The sequence below is a fragment of the Gymnoscopelus braueri genome, assembly GCF_963280865.1.
Source record: "Gymnoscopelus braueri genome assembly, chromosome: 21".
Lineage (NCBI taxonomy): Eukaryota > Metazoa > Chordata > Actinopteri > Myctophiformes > Myctophidae > Gymnoscopelus > Gymnoscopelus braueri.
The window spans coordinates 15,725,424-15,746,309 of record NC_137623.1 but is presented as its reverse complement, the minus strand read 5'-3'; the positions used below and the strand labels follow the sequence as shown (position 1 = coordinate 15,746,309).

At 38.4% G+C, this 20,886-nt stretch overlaps 1 protein-coding gene across 1 annotated transcript in view; it reads left to right on the top strand.

Annotated features, from left to right (window-relative positions):
• LOC308077401 (C-C motif chemokine 20-like) overlaps window positions 1-2,572 on the top strand; it is a 4,672-nt gene extending 2,100 nt beyond the window's left edge. The window contains exons 3-4 of the mRNA XM_080418077.1: window positions 356-430; window positions 1,006-2,572. Coding sequence (XP_080274203.1) covers window positions 356-430; window positions 1,006-1,048 — 118 coding nt within the window. The 3' untranslated portion in view covers window positions 1,049-2,572. The remainder of the gene's footprint in view (window positions 1-355; window positions 431-1,005) is intronic.
• The last annotated feature ends 18,314 nt before the right edge of the window (window positions 2,573-20,886 follow it).

Sequence of the window (20,886 nt, the reverse complement as noted above, 5' to 3'; positions counted from 1 at the left end):
TGGACTCGAAATGGCTCTGTACTTAAACTTTTTTTTACGTCTACACCAAATCTCTTCGCTAAACATATCTGAGCTACAAGCTGACAACGCATTGTGACTCGTTGTGAGCTTGTAGATCTGCTATTTGTGGCTCAAGTCCTCTTCCTTATTTCACGATTTTCTGAATATCTAGCCGATCTACTGCAAGCTCACAATGCGGCGAAACGCGTTGTGAGCTTGTAGATCGGCTATTTTCAAACTCATTTCCCCCACTCTGAGAAGCACCGGACTGGCATGCAGTGTTAGTGGAGACAACAAGGGACACTGCAGTGTGAGGAAGGGTTGTCAGTTATGGGTCTTATCCTGTCTCATGCAGATTCCACACTCGGGGAGGTTTCGTGTGCGCTGACCCGTCCAAGGACTGGGTTATTCGCAGAATGCGCTGTGTCGAGTGAGTACAACCAGACGTGTGTGTCTTTCTTTCTTTTTGTCTTTTTGCATTTAATCTACAAATGATATATATAGTATATATATATATATATATATATATATATATATATATATATATATATATATATATATATATATATATGACTGCCGCAGACCCCCATCTGAAAATGTTTTGTGCCAGGCACCCCCAGAAGAGAAGATTTGTGTTAAAAAACACTTAAAAGATTTTCCAAAAATGTTGGAAATGTATATGAAAACATGCACAAATATGTATTGCATGTCTGCTATTTTTGAATAGCTAATGCAAAAATCTAAAAAGACACAGATGCTTTCCCGGTTTTAATTAGTTAATCTGTGTGTGTGTGTGTGTGTGTGTGTGTGTGTGTGTGTGTGTGTGTGTGTGTGTGTGTGTGTGCGTGCGTGCGTGCGTGCGTGCGTGCGTGCGTGCGTGCGTGCGTGCGTGCGTGCGTGCGTGCGTGCGTGCGTGCGTGCGTGCGTGCGTGTGTGTGTGTGCGCGCAAGCCGTTAATGTAACACCTATTGAATACATTTCTTTCTCTCTGCTGTTTCCTTACAGTGAAAAGAAGAGAAAGGATAAAAGCTACTCTGCACTACAGTAGCTGTGTATCTGCAGAATCACCGACCATCGTTTACCTGCAGTAGTATAGTAATCACTTACTGTTTAAGACTTTATTGGATCATGTTCTGTTATCTTTTTTAAAGTATTTTTTCCTGCATTGCTGCTTTATGAGACTTGGGGTGCAACACTTAAAGGAGTAGTTCACCCAAACAATTACTTATTTCCTATCGATTACACACCCCATGAAGCCTTGAATTCATGTTTTTGTGTGTGTTTTTGTCGCATTCCTAAGCCAATAATGTGATAGGCGGTGGTCTCTCCGGTAGTACACAAATGCAGGTCATCTGTGTCTCCTACCGCCTCCATGATGACCTCCGCCGGTCATCAAATTATTGACTTAGGAATGCGACAAAAACAAAAACAAATCCATGAATCCAGGCTTCATGGGGTGTGCAAGCGATAGAAAATAAGTAATTTTTTTGGGTGAACTGCTCCTTTAATCGACCCCGAACTTTTTCATGTCAAGGACCCCCAAAATGATATGTATTTGGCAGCGGACCCCCATCTCAAAATATATTTTTTTCCAGGGACCCCCCAGAAGCAAAGATTGAGGCTACAAATGTTCGCTTTAAATATATATATATTCAAAGATTTTCCAAAAATAGCAGATCTATAAGCTCGATGAGCTTGTATATCTGCTATTTTTGAATAGCCAAAGTAAAGTAAAAAGTAAAGTGGTTAAGATTTTTTGTGATGCTGCATGGGACCCCCTGGTACCCCTCCAAGGACCCCTGGGGGTCTCCGGACCCCACTTTGAGAACCAATGCAGTAAAGAAGCTCGGGGTCGGATTCGAACCCGCGCCAGCAACCGGAAGGAGCCTTATTTATGTGGTATGAACGTTAACCTCTGAATGAGCTGACCTAAGTGTTAAAATAAGTGCTATAGTCATTTGAACTTTGACCCACGCTCTCCAAATAACATATTTTTCTATGTATACATTTTACCATTAATGTTTTGATCTGTTTTATAAACAGAAAATGTAGTATTATTAATGCATACAAACTGCAGCTTCGATTGATTAAAGAGGTGGTGCCATGTTTTTGCACTTTTTCTGTTTTTCATGTGTCTATGAGGTTGATAGAACTTCATTAAGCCCCCCGGTGGTGTTTTTATGGTGTTTTATGTCTTCTCTGACTATTTGGAGTTTCTTCCTGGAGGCTGAAACCTTGAGGGTCAAACGTGCCAATAGAGAAACAGCACTTTAGTGACATCACAAAGCCCAAACCCTCCCCCTCATTATCATAACACAACAGGTGTGGGCATGAGGAGGAGGAGGGACTAGGACAGGTGGGTGGTGCTAAGGTGGTGGAGGAGGTGCTAAGGTGAGAACCAGGTATACTTAATGCACTGGTGGGTGTGTCTACATAAAAACAACATTTTAACACTTACTGTACACTTTTTTTTTGTTGAAAAAAATCCTTACATAATAATAATACCTTATGATCAGGTTTTAGGGTTGAAAAATATCATGGCACTCCATCTTTAAAGAAGCATGGAATGTGAAAATGTTTGTATTAAGTGACCACAGATTATATTTGTGTTGATACTGAACCTCTGTGAGATGATGTAGATGAGACACTTTGTTCTATGAAGAGGAATATTTATATATTTTGTAACCAAATAAAGTACAAATCTTCTAAAATATGTGTGCTTCTTAATCCGTGTGGCTGAAATCAGGCTGTCATTGCACCGTAACCTGCTGTTTTGTCAGTTCAATAATTATGCAGTATTAATTAAACAGACACATTTCATAATTGTATTACTAATTAAGCAAAGAAAGGAATGATATTACAAACATAGCACGTCATTTTTAGGTCACATATCTGGCTTAAAGCTGCACTATGTAACTTTCCTCTTCTATCCCGGATTTGAGCCTTTCCTGCGCAAGTGCTGCTTTTCTTTTTACCATTGAGCTAATAGAGCCGGCCTGCTTGCTCAGGGGATACACTGGCCCTCATTTATCAACATGAAATAATCCCTGTGAAAATATAACATTTTATAAAGTGATTTAAACAAACTGCTTTAACAGTCATTCGGTTAAGCTTGCAGATCTGGCTGCATTGGCTATTTGAAAATAGCAGATCTGCAAGCTCACAACGGGTCGCATCGCGACACGTTGTGAGCTTGTAGATCTGCTATTTTCAAAATATACGAGCGCTTCTGCGAGCGCATTTTCGGGACTCCCGACCATCTTTTCATGGAAAGTGAGGTGTACAAACTTACAGTAGCTTGTCCTATGGTATGAAGTTATGTCATAGAGAGTTATGAAGACTACAACCTGGCTGGGTTAAGGATATAAACCCGACGCTCCAATCTCTTATTAACGTGGCGGCACGGAATCACTGCAGCCTGCCCGAGTCTGACTGCTTTATTTTAGTGTACTGTAACTCGAGCGCGTGCGTGCGTGTGTGAGAGAGAGAGAGAGAGAGGCGTGTGCGTGTGTGTGACTTAACAGGCAGCGAGGTGAGGCAAGCCGGCGAAACATGCTTTTTTTGGTCGTATACTGGTTCTTCATGTCGTAAAATCGGGGTGTTTCCTGAATATTTAAGGGCGTGTTATTTAAATGACGCTCGGTTTCAGCCGTGACATTTATCAAGGCTCCGACCCAATGTACGCTAGGATCGTCGACGTTGGTGTACGGCCGAATATATGGAAAAATATACGTCGTTTATACGCTCCGTTGATAAATGAGGGCCAGTGAATCTTGACCTTCAGGTAAAAATTTGTGTCAGATCCTGTGTCTAGGTGAGACATGACCTTTGACACGATCTGAATGTCTCAATAGAAGAGCAGAGAGACAAAATGCAACCACCTCAATGTAGTTATGTTGCATTAGCATACTCTCCCATACAGATCGGACAAAATTACTTCATATTCATAAACATAAAGTTGCATAGTGCCGCTTTAAGTCCATGACGTCATATGCAGTATTGAATTGCAATATAATGATGACCAATGATTAATATAATGGAACTCGTGGTATGGTACATTTTAATTTTGATTGCCAACACTGTAAGAGCGAATAAATCAAGGCATATATGTATGAGTGCTTATACCAGGGGGTCCCCAGCAAAATTAGTTAATATAGCGTCACAATCATTGTAACCACTTTAACCATGTTATATGCTTTGGCTATTCAAAAATAGCAGATATACAAGCTCATAGCACGTCATGATAATAATGATAAGGTTACTGTATGGTTGCAAGGCAGTATTCTGCATAATGCTGAAAGGTTTAATAATAAGTGGTCCGACACTGACACCTAGTGGTCTTTTTCAGTCATTGCCTACACATGGATTCAGGAGTCACAGTAACAACAGCAATAAGAAATATGGCTGCAAGCAGCGATAAACGGGTTCGAGGCATGAGAGGCAAAAAGTGATATGCAACAATAGCACAATAAGATGTAGAAACAGAATAGATTGAACTTGAGACAAAGCAGCCCATGCAATTAACAAATGAGCATTCTCAACAGCTGAGCAGAGGGATTGTGTATAGTACGGAGGGGGGCAATTGGGGTTGAGTACCTCACTCATGGACACTTCAAACCATGGCCATTGACAGGAATCGAACCCTTGACCTTTGGGACTCATAGGCTGGCATATTACCAGCACTTTACCGACTTAGCTATTCGATCCACAGACAGACAGTAGTGAGAAAGGAACACACAAAGTGATTTTTCTTCCTTTTTTAATGAAGCCATGCCCTTTACAATATTATTTGGCTAATGAAGGCTTAATTTGTTTACGTACAAACTTCTCTTCAACTGAGATTTTCAGATAATGGTCCATAGAGTGTGTGTAGAACGTTTCACACAAATTGCTCAAAACTCTGAGCAGAAAAACTGGTTTAAGTGTCTTTCAAACTGCTAAAAATGGCAGAAGATCTAAGGGCGGAGCTTACTGGTTCAAGAGACAGATGTGTTCCTCATGAGTCAAGGCACATGTGTAAGCAAGTGTCATGGCTGTCGGCCAAACGAGAGAGAGAGACTAATGAGGAGTGAGTGAGGGCAGGTGTGATTATGGATTGAGAGGGAGTGACAGCAGGTGAGGTGGGTGGATCCAATCCATGGGAATAGGCCAGGGGGAGTGTTGCACACTAGGAGGACTCTTTTCTACAAGGACTTATGTCAGAAAATTGACAAACAAATACTGTCAAAATGCCATTTCATCTTGTCTTTAAGAGGTGAACATGCATTAATTAACAAAGTCATGATTTTTCTTCAGTAAATTATATTTGGACTGGTTAAATTGGGGTTCGAACCAGGGACCTACAGACTGGCAGGTAGACAGTGTACTGACTGAGCCATTGGATAGACATAATTGGATTTCATGTGTGGTAACTTATCATACAGCATGGATTGCTTATTATATATATACAAGCTCAGTGCCCCAAAGCATTGTGGTCATTGTAGTAATGCAGCCAAACCCCAGTCATCCAGTCAAACCCCAGTTTTCTATATTTTTCTGGCCATAGGGTGCAAATTTGAAATTTTGCTACTGTTATCTACTACAACTATTATTAACATTGAGTGACTGCAAGTTCTTCCAGGGGTGAAATGCTCCTTTAAATGATAGAGGGCATGAGGGAACATAAAAATCATCATTAGAATTTGCCACCAGGTTCTGGCCCATGGCCTAGAGAGTGAGAGACTGAAGTTGTTAGATTTACTGCTGAACCTATGACACCATTAAAAGTAAATCTAGATAAGGTACTTGGTTCAGTGGTTCTGTGAAGTGGGGAGACGTTAAAACACCCTTAAATGAAAGTGACAGGAGATTTTTTACAATTGAAAGATCAAATCATTTATTATCCTTTAAACTAAGTTTACAATTATTTATGAGCCTATTAAACAATCAGAATGAATTATCAAACAAACATAAAAGATACCAATCAATAACAGCGCGCTGGATACAAAAATCTCTCCCTAATCACAGAGTAATGATGCTCCAGACAGGGCGATATTTCTGCACTGAAGCATCCTAATCCCTATCCCAGCGATAGTATACATTCTCATAAAACATTATCAAATAGGTGTCGCTGTTGGTTGTCGAAGATGGTTCATCACGCTTCCTGCTGTTCTCACGCTGTTGGTAGCCTTGGCGTCTTCACCCTCCCCTCGAAGGCCTCTGGATGGCTATACTCCCTAACTTTTGGGCGCTGATAAGCTTCTAGTTCTATAAGACCTATTGTCTATAATAAGTTGGCCACAGTATATGGCATTTGTATTTCCTGGGAACTAACACCCTAATATTAATTTTGAGGCACCACCAGTGCCTGTATTTTCAGTGAGACATTCCTTTAGAAAAGGGAGTGAATGAGAGAGAGAGGGAGAGACAGGGCCCCTTTCACTATGATCTCTCATTCTTGGTAAACACATTTTCTTTGAATAAGGTTATAATGACACAGTTAACTTAACACTTTTAGTCATACTAATGATTACAATATACGGTATATATACAGTACACAGTATAATAGTCTATCTATATCAATGTGTGGCTTAAGTGATTATAATAGCTGAACTTAGAGCAGTTATATGTTTAAACAGCAGGATATAAACATGAGCCACTATAAAGATATCAAAACATCATATGACCAGGCCGTAGCTATAAATCAAATGTCCTCTATTCTAGATGTATGTGTTAGTTCCCCCTTTTTTTACTCTTCTAAACTCCTACATTTATGCAGTTTTCTACAGACACATTTATTATACTTCTAGACTTTAAATCTAATTTTCCTAACAAAGTTCACCCAGCAGTCACACCTCATTATCAGTTTTGTATTAGTCTTTTCACCAAATCCTTCTGGTTCTGAAGGCATGAGCTCTTTTGACCAGTGGTGGAATGTACTTGAATAAAATGCAAAAGTATTGCTATCCAAATGTACTTAAAGTACCAAAAGTAAAAGTCCTTTGTACTGTTTGAAAATAGCAGATCTACAAGCTCACAACGCGTCGCGATAGGACGCATTGTGAGCTTGTTGATCGGCTATTTTGAAATAGCCTATGTATAAAATAGGGCTAATGTGGTTAATGTTTGTTTTAAAATGTAGTAATTTATATCTGCAAAGTAACAACTAAAGTTTTCAAATAATTGTAGTGGAGTAAAAGTACAATATTTGCCTCCGAGATGTAGTGGAGTAGAGTTAAAAGTATAGACAATTGGAAATACTCCAGTGAAGTGAAAATAGGCCTACCTCAAAACTGTACTTTGTAAAAAAGTACAGTATTTTAGTAAATGTACTTAGCTACTTTACACCACTGCTTTTCACATTAGTCTTTTTACCAACATGTTTACCAGGAATAACAAGACAATTACCTACAAGCTGAGAGAAAGGACTTTTATTTGAGGCTGACACACACATCCTCACACAACCAAATGATGAAGAAACATGGTCGTGTGATTCATATTATTAAAGACAGTGATGATACTGTAGTCTAGGTGTTCCTCTGGGTGTCTTCCTCCTCATGGAGCTGTGGAAGAAGAACACAAACACGTCCATACAGAACAAACGGCAAATTATATGCTGACTCACACCTTTTATGTCAGTGATTCAGTTACTGTTGCTATGATTCAAGAGCGCATGCTGATACAGTATTTGTTGACATTACTCATAGCATTATAAATTATAATTTAACATTGTTTTTTTTTTGTTTTTTGTTTTGTTTGTTGCTCTAATACATTGGCTGTATAAACTGATGAATGCTGTTACAAAGACTTCTGGACTGCTTTAGTCCTGGCATTTTCATCTACTATAACTCCATGAACTGTTTCAGTCTAATTGTAGGCCCTGTTGACTATAATACATTTAAGTTGTATTTAGCGGGTTTTCTATCCTCACCTTCACCTGTAAAAGATTAACCTTTGCTTTTTCTTTTCTTTGGATCAGCCATTTCATCCTCTCCATGATAATGACCATGATGGCCACCCCCGTGGTGTCCCCCATGCCTTGGATCAGCCAATTCATCATCTCCACTCCCCTCTACAGCAACATAATAAATTCAAACAGAGTTGTGTGTCAGTTTACAGTATACAATATAGTCATATCTACAGCTATACGCTATCAACATGATTTCGGCCATTACAGCCGCTTCTGCCACAAAACACTGACTGACTGCTGCAAGCTTTAGCTTTCAAACACGCCATGGCTTGTCAGTCAATTCCCTTATGTTAATGAACAGTATAAAGGCACCTATAGGCATGGTATACACATGACACAACTTGAAGTGACAGTGACAGTGACATCACATCAAATTACATCATATGAAATAAGTTTACCTGCGTTGTCCTCAGCTTTCACATTTTGCACCGCTGCGCCATTAACAATGACCAACAGAGCAAAGAGCAGGAACACAATGTGGGTCTTCATTGTCTGTAAGAATGTAAAACAATGTTAAAAAAAAGGATCGTTATAGACAGTGTACCAAGCCAATTAATTATGAGAACATTGAACATAATATAATGTAATTCTCATCAGCAATCATTGCATTCTAGCAAGCCAATTTTGAGCTCACCTTCAGTAGTTTGTGGAAGTTCTTTGTCCTTGGAGGGTGTCTTCGCCTTCTCTGAGGTTCTGGATACCTGACCTACTGTAGCTACTGGAATATATAGGTTTGTTGAGGGAATGGTTGCAAATAGCCCTGAGCAACGGTCAACAGGGTTGCAAATAGCCCTGAGCAACGGTCAACAGGGTTGCAAATAGCCCTGAGCAATGGCCAACTGCCATTCCATGTATTCATATCTTTGTTTACATTACTGTTGTGTAAATGCCTTGAAGAAGATGCGTTGAATAAAAAACAAAAACAAGTGCTCTACAGCTGTGGTTCTCAACCTGTGGACCACCTAATTTCTTTGGGGGGGTCCCCAGATGACAGTCAAGAGACAATTTAAGGACTTTTAAGACCTTTTTAATACCTCAAACCAAACCAAACGAAAATAAAATAAAACAAGTAACTAAGTACATTTACTCAAGTACTCTACTTAAGTACGATGTTTAGGTATTTTTTTTACTTTACTGGATTATTTCCAACTTTCAGTACTTTTACTTCTACTCCACTACATCTGAGAGGAAAATATTAATATTATATATTATTTGAAAACCTTAGTTACTAGTTATTTTGTAGATTTGGATTATTATTACAAAACATACATTACCCACTTATGCCCTATATATATATTTTGGCCATTTGAAAATAGCAGATCTACAAGCTCACAATGCGTCGCAATGCGACACATTGTGCACTTGTAGATCTGCTATTTTCAGAAGATTTGTATACATTTGAAAACTTATGAAATGAGACATTCTGCATAATGAGTACTTTCTACTTTTGGTACTTTAAGTACATTTTGATACCAATACTTCTGTACTTTTACTCAAGTACATTTTTAATTCTGGACTTTTACTTGTAACAGAGTATTTCTACATTGCAGTATTGGTTTTAAGTAAAACATTTGAGTACTTTTTCCACCACTGATAGTCACTGCCATTTCCCCATGCATACTGCTTTCCCTGTTGGCGCCGACCCCACTATTGGCCAGTGGAGGGTAATGACTATGGAGGCCTCTCCTGGCCAAGAGTTGTGTTGGCACCAACATGGACAGGAGTCCATGCACGGGGGACTAAATAGGTGACAAAATAGCAGTGGCACATGGAAAAAGTATACTGTTATTTTTTACTTAAGTAAAAGTATCAATACCACAATGTCGAAGTACTCTGTTACAAGTAAAAGGCCTGTGTTGAAAATGTTACTTGAGTAAAAGTACAAAAGTATTGGCATCAAAATATACTTAAAGATCTATAAGCTCACAACGCGTTGCGATGCGACGCGTTGTGAGCTTGTTGTTTGGCTATTTTCAAATAGCCTAGGTATAAAATGGGGATAAAGTGGTTAATGTGTGTTTTATAATACAATCATTTATATCTGCAAAGTAACAAGTAACTAAAGTGTTCAAATCATTGTAGTGGAGTAAAAGTACAATATTTTCCTCTGAGATGTAGTGGAGTAGAAGTAAAAGTATTGACAAATGGAAATACTCCAGTAAAGTAAAAATTCCTCAAAAGTGTGCTTAAGTACAGTACTTGAGTAAATGTACTTTGCTGCTTTACACCACTGCAAAATGGGGGTGAAATGGGGCAACACTGAGAGAGAGGGGCAACCATTTTTTTCATTTTTAAAGTATGGAAAGGGTTGCAAATAGCAACGTTTGGGGTGGAGGTAACACATCAATGAAAACAGGTGTCAGCCTGAAAATGACCTAGAGAGACGAGAGAGCTGTGCTTGAGCCGACCCTGTAAGCTATTCCAAGTATTCATAGAAAAACGTAATAGCAGTCTTTCTGAGCTCATTGAAGACACGCTTGCTATGATGCAAGGCACAATCAAATTAGTCTTAGATAGTTAAATGTTACATTTTAGTGTCAGGCAGTTACACATATTCTCCCAGAGATATTTAAACTTTCTTTGGGCAACTATTATTATATATATATATTATAATGCCTAACTAAAATAAAGCTATCAAGCTCAATGCTGCCCTGTTTGCTCCCTGCATGGTTTGCTGTAGCATTCCCTGAGTTTCCAAAAAAATACCAGAAATGGCTAAAATAGCAGATATACAAGCTCGTGATGCTATGTGTTGGGAACTTGTAGATCGGCCATTTTTACCATGCAACATCATCCTACGATTAAATAAAATATTTTAAAGAATGGTATAGCATACTTAGGAGCAGAAACGTGACTTGAACACGTTTCAAACATGTGCTGTAGTTTATTTATCCACTACATTCACTGAGGGTGGGAAATTATTTTTAGGTTTGATCCTACGGTATTTTGTTGAGTTAATAACATCCAACAAAATAAAAGGTCATGTTTGTGTAAGGCTGTATTTATTCTAATCCTCATGTGACAGCCCAGAATATTTGTTTTTGTTAATGGTTTATTTGTGTTTCCACTCATATACGTGTTCATAGGGGAAAGGGTTGCAAATAGCCTTGAACAATGTTCCGGGCTATTTGACTCTCAACGGCTCATCTGACATGTGCTTATAGCTCAGCTAAAAGCCCAACTTATGACATAGATCTTTATCTCACAAATGTGTATTTATGTATTTAACTTCCATTTTGGCATTACCTAAAGTACATAGTTTGTTTTCTTTCCTTATTGTGAGACTTGTTTTCTTTTTTACTTTTTTAAGTCAATTAAACAACATTTGGTTAACTGCATAAGTCAGCAGTGCTGTTAAGTAACTAAGTACATTTACTCAAGTTTGACAACTTTATTTTAAATTTATAGGGCAGAAGTGGTTAAGTGGTTAATATGAGAGAGAGAGAGAGAGAGAGAGAGAGAGAGAGAGAGAGAGAGAGAGAGAGAGAGAGAGAGAGAGAGAGAGAGAGAGAGAGAGAGAGAGAGAGACGGAATAGACAGAGAGAGAGAGACGGAATAGACTGAGAGAGAGAGAGAGAGAGAGAGAGAGAGAGAGAGAGAGAGAGAGAGAGAGAGAGAGAGAGAGAGAGAGAGAGAGAGAGAGAGAGACACACATGGAAACGGAATAGATCAAAGAGAGAGAGAGAGAGAGAGAGAGAAAGAGAGAAAAAGAGACATGGAAACGGAATATATTGAAGAGAGAGAGAGAGAGAGAGACATGGAAACGGAATAGATGGAAGAGAGAGAGACATGGAAACAGAATAGATTGAAGAGAGAGACATGGAAACGGAATAGATTGAACAGAGAGATACATGGAAACGGAATAGATTGAAGAGAGAGAGGCATTGAAACATAATAGATTGAAGAGAGAGAGAGATTGAAGCAGAATGGATTGATTGGACATCTCAACCTATTGCCATTAACAGGAATCGAACCCTCAACCTTTGGATTGACAGGCTGCAACACTACCTATAGTGCTATAGCTTTGTCCAGGCTGAGGTTGTCTGTTGAAGATAAAAGTGAACCAGTAAAAGCAGCCGATCTACAAGCTCAGAAACACGTTGCTATCTGAAAAGTTTTGAAATTGTAGATCGGCTATTTTCAGAATGAAGTATGTCATACATTGCAAAAACATACCCTCTCAAATAAGCATTTCATTCATTGATACAGTCTTGTTATTTGCAATGCACTTTAAATGAAATCTGCACCAAGTGAGGCTTGAACCGGCAACATTGAGGTTGTGAGGCATTAATTTAAGCGAGAAGCCATTGGACCAGTAGACCTAATCTAGTGAAAATGGAGGTCAGACAGATAATACCATTTCACGCAAATAGCTGAAAAATCCTGGGTTTAAAGGGATTGTAGGCGATTCAGAGATAAACAAAGAAAAAAACTCCAGCAGTTTGTTTCCCCGACCACCAGGGGGTGACGTAGGGAGGACTTCCATAGAGTTAAGGGGACTTCTAAACGGGCCATGCCGAATATAGGTTACTTTATTCGGATACAATTTGCGGAACTGCCCGCCCCTGCCGGTTCTCTGAATTTTTAAATAGGCTCTTTCATGACAAATTGACCACATATATGAAGTTAAACAACTAAATTCTATCCAAACGCTATCTGAAAAGTAAATTATGTGCCTCAAAAACGAAGTTTGAGAGCGTTTTATACCTCTATATATCTCTAAAAATTTAATTCAGATCAAAAATTCAAATGGTAGCCGACATGTCCTAAGTAGGCCAAACGTTGTAGAGTTGGAAGTATATTTACTCAAGTGCCATGCTCAAGTAAAATGTAAATGTACTTGAATCTAAATGTAAATGCACTTACAGTAATTAAAATCTGGACTTCAGGTGCCATTCCACTTGAATGATATCAGAATCATCACAAGTTTACATGTGTAAAAAGAAAGTTGGTGAAATTCCTTTTTTGTGTAAGCTCCGTCATTTGTAGGGCAGAGAGAGGAAGAGCAAGGAGAAGAACATAGGAAAGTACCAGGTTAAGAGAAAAATCTATCAAGACATTACAATGTTTATGTAGAGCATAAAAAGTGGCAGGTTTTGCTTAAAGGAGGAGTTCACCCAAAAAATTACTTATTTTCTATCAATTGCACACCCTATGAAGCCTTGAATCCATGGATTCTTTTTTGTTTTTGTCGCATTCCTAAGCTAATAATTTGATTCCCGTCTCCTACCGGCTAATGTATCCGGTAGGAGACACAAAGTAGATTATTTGTGTCTCCTACCGGAAATACACACGGTCATCAAATTATTGTCTTAGGAATGCCACAAAAACTAAAATAAATCCATGAAACCAAGGCTTCATGGGGTGTGTAATTGATAGAAAATAAGTCCTTTTTTGGGTGAACTCCTCCTTTAAGGTGTTAAAAAACAAAACTGCTTAAAGAAAAAAAAGTAGCAGTGTATCGGTAGGTTCACATATAGGAAGATATTCTGCAAAAGGAAAAACCCACAGGTAGAAAAAGAAAAAAAAACACACAGTAGCAGATCTACAAGCTCACAACGGATCACAATGCAACATGTATGTGAGCTTGTAGATCGGCTAATTTCGCTGTTTGTTCCACAAAGTATACGTGGCTTAAGTCGTTAAGAAAAGGTTCTTCCCCTATTTTTATTTCTTACAAATCTAACCGTGTGTGTGTGTGTGTGTGTGTGTGTGTGTGTGTGTGTGTGTGTGTGTGTGTGTGTGTGTGTGTGTGTGTGTGTGTGTGCGCTTTCGTGCGTGCATGCATGCGTGTGTTCATCAGCTTGTGCCACACACCAAATATGAAAATACAAATATTTTAAAACATTTTATTTGAAGAATGTTTGTGACCATTGCACAGACCCCCGGGAGGGGAGAGGGGAGAGGGGAGAGGGGAGAGGAGAGAAGAGAGAGGAGAGAGGAGAGGGGAGGGGATGACTTTAGAGAGATCATGAAGTTACAGGAAGTCTTCTAGCTTCACTCACTACAACCTACGCAGTGTGGTTGATTACTGTGGTTGGTGTGTGTGTGTGTGTGTGTGTGTGTGTGTGTGTGTGTGTGTGTGTGTGTGTGTGTGTGTGTGTGTGTGTGTGTGTGTGTGTGTGTGTGTGCACACATGTGCGTGTTCGTGTTCGTGTTCGTGTGCGTGTGCGTGTGCATGTAAGCAAGCAATGCTTACACATGCCGTTACATAATAATAATAATAATAGAACAAGGCTATCAATGGGTTCATTTGGTTACATTTAGTTACATTAGAACAAGGCTATCAATGGGTTCATTTGGTTACATTTAGTTACATTAGAACAAGGCTATCAATGGGTTCATTTGGTTACATTTAGTTACATTAGAACAAGGCTATCAATGGGTTCATTTGGTTACATTTAGTTTAAAAATCTCTTTCTGTTTTCAGTCACCACACCTGGGGACCATAAAATGCTAATTTTACCTTCACAACCCCCCATCACCACTCACAGAGTCACACACAGCACAGCACAGAGAGAAAGAGGGAAATATAATGATAAATGGGTCTTATTGTGACATCACCGATTTTAATTAAATTGACTGAGTAATGAAATAATCAATCTGAAATTATTAATTATGGATTATGGAATGTCAAGAATGTCAAACATGTCAGGAATGTGAGGAATGTGAGGAATTTCAGGTTTGTGATGTCATGCTAACAGGTTTGATTTTAACAACACATTTTTGGTAGGGTCTCCCTGGCAAATATGTTGGCGCGCAGTGCACAGATGAGGGTCCGTGGAAAAGTACATGAACATGTTTGAGAACCACTGGTTGAAACAACAATCAAAACATTTGGAAACGAGCCCAAATATCAACTACATTTTAGAAACCAGCCACTTATAATAAGCAGACATGGCAACACTGGCCAATGTGCTGTATGTGTTTGTTGATGTTGTTGTAGTGAGAACTGGCAGGGGAAAGTTACAATGTAGACCACGCCCCCACGCAGCCTCCTCCCCACAAGGAAGGGCAGTGCCCCAAAGCATTGTGGTCATTGTAGTAATGCAGCCAAACCCCAGTCATCCAGTCAAACCCCAGTTTTCTATATTTTTCTGGCCATAGGGTGCAAATTTGAAATTTTGCTACTGTTATCTACTACAAATATTATTAACATTGAGTGACAGCAAGTTCTTCCAGGGGTGAAATGCTCCTTTAAATGATAGAGTACCATGGGCATGAGGGAACATAACAATCATTATTAGAATTTGCCACCAGGTTCTGGCCCATGGCCTAGAGAGTGAGAGACTGAAGTTGTTAGATTTACTGCTGAACCTATGACACCATTAAAAGTAAATCTAGATAAGGTACTTGGTTCAGTGGTTCTGTGAAGTGGGGAGACGTTAAAACACCCTTAAATGAAAGTGACAGGAGATTTTTACAATTGAAAGATCAAATCATTTATTATCCTTTAAACTAAGTTTACAATTATTTATGAGCCTATTAAACAATCATAATGAATTATCAAACAAACATAAAAGATACAATACCAATCAATAACAGCGCGCTGGATACAAAAATCTCTCCCTAATCACAGAGTAATGATGCTCCAGACAGGGCGATATTTCTGCACTGAAGCATCCTAATCCCTATCCCAGCGATAGTATACAGTCTCATAAAACATTATCAAATAGGTGTCGCTGTTGGTTGTCGAAGATGGTTCATCACGCTTCCTGCTGTTCTCACGCTGTTGGTAGCCTTGGCGTCTTCACCCTCCCCTCGAAGGCCTCTGGATGGCTATACTCCCTAACTTTTGGGCGCTGATAAGCTTCTAGTTCTATGAGACCTATTGTCTATAATAAGTTGGCCACAGTATATGGCATTTTTATTTCCTGGGAACTAACACCCTAATATTAATTGTGAGGCACCACCAGTGCCTGTATTTTCAGTGAGACATTCCTTTAGAAAAGGGAGTGAATGAGAGAGAGAGGGAGAGACAGGGCCCCTTTCACTATGATCTCTCATTCTTGGTAATCACATTTTCTTTGAATAAGGTTATAATGACACAGTTAAACTAAAACGTAACACTTTTAGTCATACTAATGATTAAAATATACGGTATATACATTACACAGTATACTAGTCTATATATATATCAATGTGTGGCTTAAGTGATTATAATAGCTGAACTTAGAGCAGTTATATGTTTAAACAGCAGGATATAAACATGAGCCACTATAAAGATATCAAAACATCATATGACCAGGCCGTAGCTATAAATCAAATGTCCTCTATTCTAGATGTATGTGTTAGTTCCCCCTTTTTTTACTCTTCTAAACTCCTACATTTATGCAGTTTTCTACAGACACATTTATTATACTTCTAGACTTTAAATCTAATTTTCCTAACAAAGTTCACCCTGCAGTCACACCTCATTATCAGTTTTGTATTAGTCTTTTCACAGTCTTTCTCTTTTGACCAGTGGTGGAATGTACTTGAGTAAAATGCAAAAGTATTGCTATCCAAATGTACTTAAAGTACCAAAAGTAAAAGTACTTTGTACTGTTTGAAAATAGCAGATCTACAAGCTCACAACGCGTCGCGATAGGACGCATTGTGAGCTTGTTGATAGGCTATTTTGAAATAGCCTATGTATAAAATAGGGCTAATGTGGTTAATGTTTGTTTTAAAATGTAATAATTTATATCTGCAAAGTAACAACTAAAGTTTTCAAATAATTGTAGTGGAGTAAAAGTACAATATTTGCCTCCGAGATGTAGTGGAGTAGAGTTAAAAGTATAGACAATTGGAAATACTCCAGTGAAGTGAAAATAGGCCTACCTCAAAACTGTACTTTGTAAAAAAGTACAGTACTTTAGTAAATGTACTTAGTTACTTTACACCACTGCTTTTCACATTAGTCTTTTTACCAACATGTTTACCAGGAATAACAAGACAATTACCTACAAGCTGAGAGAAAGGACTTTTATTTGAGGCTGACACACACATCCTCACACAACCAAATGATGAAGAAACATGGTCGTGTTAGACTGTAGTCTAGGTGTTCCTCTGGGTGTCTTCCTCCTCATGGAGCTGTGGAAGAAGAACACAAACACGTCCATACAGAACAAACGGCAAATTATATGCTGACTCACACCTTTTATGTCAGTGATTCAGTTACTGTTGCTATGATTCAAGAGCGCATGCTGATACAGTATTTGTTGACATTACTCATAGCATTATAAATTATAATTTAACATTGTTTTTTGTTTTTTTTTGTTTTGTTTGTTGCTCTAATACATTGGCTGTATAAACTGATGAATGCTGTTACAAAGACTTCTGGACTGCTTTAGTCCTGGCATTTTCATCTACTATAACTCCATGAACTGTTTCAGTCTAATTGTAGGCCCTGTTGACTATAATACATTTAAGTTGTATTTAGCGGGTTTTCTATCCTCACCTTCACCTGTAAAAGATTAACCTTTGCTTTTTCTTTTCTTTGGATCAGCCATTTCATCCTCTCCATGATAATGACCATGATGGCCACCCCCGTGGTGTCCCCCATGCCTTGGATCAGCCAATTCATCATCTCCACTCCCCTCTACAGCAACATAATAAATTCAAACAGAGTTGTGTGTCAGTTTACAGTATACAATATAGTCATATCTACAGCTATACGCTATCAACATGATTTCGGCCATTACAGCCGCTTCTGCCACAAAACACTGACTGACTGCTGCAAGCTTTAGCTTTCAAACACGCCATGGCTTGTCAGTCAATTCCCTTATGTTAATGAACAGTATAAAGGCACCTATAGGCATGGTATACACATGACACAACTTGAAGTGACAGTGACAGTGACATCACATCAAATTACATCATATGAAATAAGTTTACCTGCGTTGTCCTCAGCTTTCACATTTTGCACCGCTGCGCCATTAACAATGACCAACAGAGCAAAGAGCAGGAACACAATGTGGGTCTTCATTGTCTGTAAGAATGTAAAACAATGTTAAAAAAAAGGATCGTTATAGACAGTGTACCAAGCCAATTAATTATGAGAACATTGAACATAATATAATGTACTTCTCATCAGCAATCATTGCATTCTAGCAAGCCAATTTTGAGCTCACCTTCAGTAGTTTGTGGAAGTTCTTTGTCCTTGGAGGGTGTCTTCGCCTTCTCTGAGGTTCTGGATACCTGACCTACTGTAGCTACTGGAATATATAGGTTTGTTGAGGGAATGGTTGCAAATAGCCCTCAGCAACGGTCAACAGGGTTGCAAATAGCCCTGAGCAACGGTCAACAGGGTTGCAAATAGCCCTGAGCAATGGCCAACTGCCATTCCATGTATTCATATCTTTGTTTACATTACTGTTGTGTAAATGCCTTGAAGAAGATGCGTTGAATAAAAAACAAAAACAAGTGCTCTACAGCTGTGGTTCTCAACCTGTGGACCACCTAATTTTATTGGGGGGGTCCCCAGATGACAGTCAAGAGACAATTTAAGGACTTTTAAGACCTTTTTAATACCTCAAACCAAACCAAACGAAAATAAAATAAAACAAGTAACTAAGTACATTTACTCAAGTACTCTACTTAAGTACGATGTTTAGGTATTTTTTTTACTTTACTGGATTATTTCCAACTTTCAGTACTTTTACTTCTACTCCACTACATCTGAGAGGAAAATATTAATATTATATATTATTTGAAAACCTTAGTTACTAGTTATTTTGTAGATTTGGATTATTATTACAAAACATACATTACCCACTTATGCCCTATATATATATTTTGGCCATTTGAAAATAGCAGATCTACAAGCTCACAATGCGTCGCAATGCGACACATTGTGCACTTGTAGATCTGCTATTTTCAGAAGATTTGTATACATTTGAAAACTTATGAAATGAGACATTCTGCATAATGAGTACTTTCTACTTTTGGTACTTTAAGTACATTTTGATACCAATACTTCTGTACTTTTACTCAAGTACATTTTTAATTCTGGACTTTTACTTGTAACAGAGTATTTCTACATTGCAGTATTGGTTTTAAGTAAAACATTTGAGTACTTTTTCCACCACTGATAGTCACTGCCATTTCCCCATGCATACTGCTTTCCCTGTTGGCGCCGACCCCACTATTGGCCAGTGGAGGGTAATGACTATGGAGGCCTCTCCTGGCCAAGAGTTGTGTTGGCACCAACATGGACAGGAGTCCATGCACGGGGGACTAAATAGGTGACAAAATAGCAGTGGCACATGGAAAAAGTATACTGTTATTTTTTACTTAAGTAAAAGTATCAATACCACAATGTCGAAGTACTCTGTTACAAGTAAAAGGCCTGTGTTGAAAATGTTACTTGAGTAAAAGTACAAAAGTATTGGCATCAAAATATACTTAAAGATCTATAATCTCACAACGTGTTGCGATGCGACGCGTTGTGAGCTTGTTGTTTGGCTATTTTCAAATAGCCGAGGTATAAAATGGGGATAAAGTGGTTAATGTGTGTTTTATAATACAATCATTTATATCTGCAAAGTAACAAGTAACTAAAGTGTTCAAATCATTGTAGTGGAGTAAAAGTACAATATTTTCCTCTGAGATGTAGTGGAGTAGAAGTAAAAGTACTGACAATTGGAAATACTCCAGTAAAGTAAAAATTCCTCAAAAGTGTGCTTAAGTACAGTACTTGAGTAAATACACTTTGCTGCTTTACACCACTGCAAAATGGGGGTGAAATGGGGCAACACTGAGAGAGAGGGGCAACCATTTTTTTCATTTTTAAAGTATGGAAAGGGTTGCAAATAGCAACGTTTGGGGTGGAGGTAACACATCAATTAAAACAGGTGTCAGCCTGAAAATGACCTAGAGAGACGAGAGAGCTGTGCTTGAGCCGACCCTGTAAGCTATTCCAAGTATTCATAGAAAAACGTAATAGCAGTCTTTCTGAGCTCATTGAAGACACGCTTGCTATGATGCAAGGCACAATCAAATTAGTCTTAGATAGTTAAATGTTACATTTTAGTGTCAGGCAGTTACACATATTCTCCCAGAGATATTTAAACTTTCTTTGGGCAACTATTATTATATATATATATATATTATAATGCCTAACTAAAATAAAGCTATCAAGCTCAATGCTGCCCTGTTCGCTCCCTGCATGGTTTGCTGTAGCATTCCATGAGTTTCCAAAAAAATACCAGAAATGTCTAAAATAGCAGATATACAAGCTTGTGATGCTATGTGTTGGGAACTTGTAGATCGGCCATTTTTACCATGCAACATCATCCTACGATTAAATAAAATATTTTAAAGAATGGTATAGCATACTTAGGAGCAGAAACGTGACTTGAACACGTTTCAAACATGTGCTGTAGTTTATTTATCCACTACATTCACTGAGGGTGGGAAATTATTATTAGGTTTGATCCTACGGTATTTTGTTGAGTTAATATCATCCAACAAAATAAAAGGTCATGTTTGTGTAAGGCTGTATTTATTCTAATCCTCATGTGACAGCCCAGAATATTTGTTTTTGTTAATGGTGTGTTTGTGTTTCCACTCATATACGTGTTCTTAGGGGAAAGGGTTGCAAATAGCCTTGAACAATGTTCCGGGCTATTTGACTCTCAACGGCTCATCTGTGCTTATAGCTCAGCTAAAAGCCCAACTTATGACATAGATCTTTATCTCACAAATTTGTATTTTTGTATTTAACTTCCATTTTGGCATTACCTAAAGTACATAGTTTGTTTTCTTTCCTTATTGTGAGACTTGTTTTCTTTTTTACTTTTTTAAGTCAATTAAACAACATTTGGTTAACTGCATAAGGAACTGTACCAATAGTCAGCAGTGGTGTTAAGTAACTAAGTACATTTACTCAAGTTTACATGTACATTTAAAAATGTACATTTCAAGTACATTTACTCAAGCATATATATATGTGT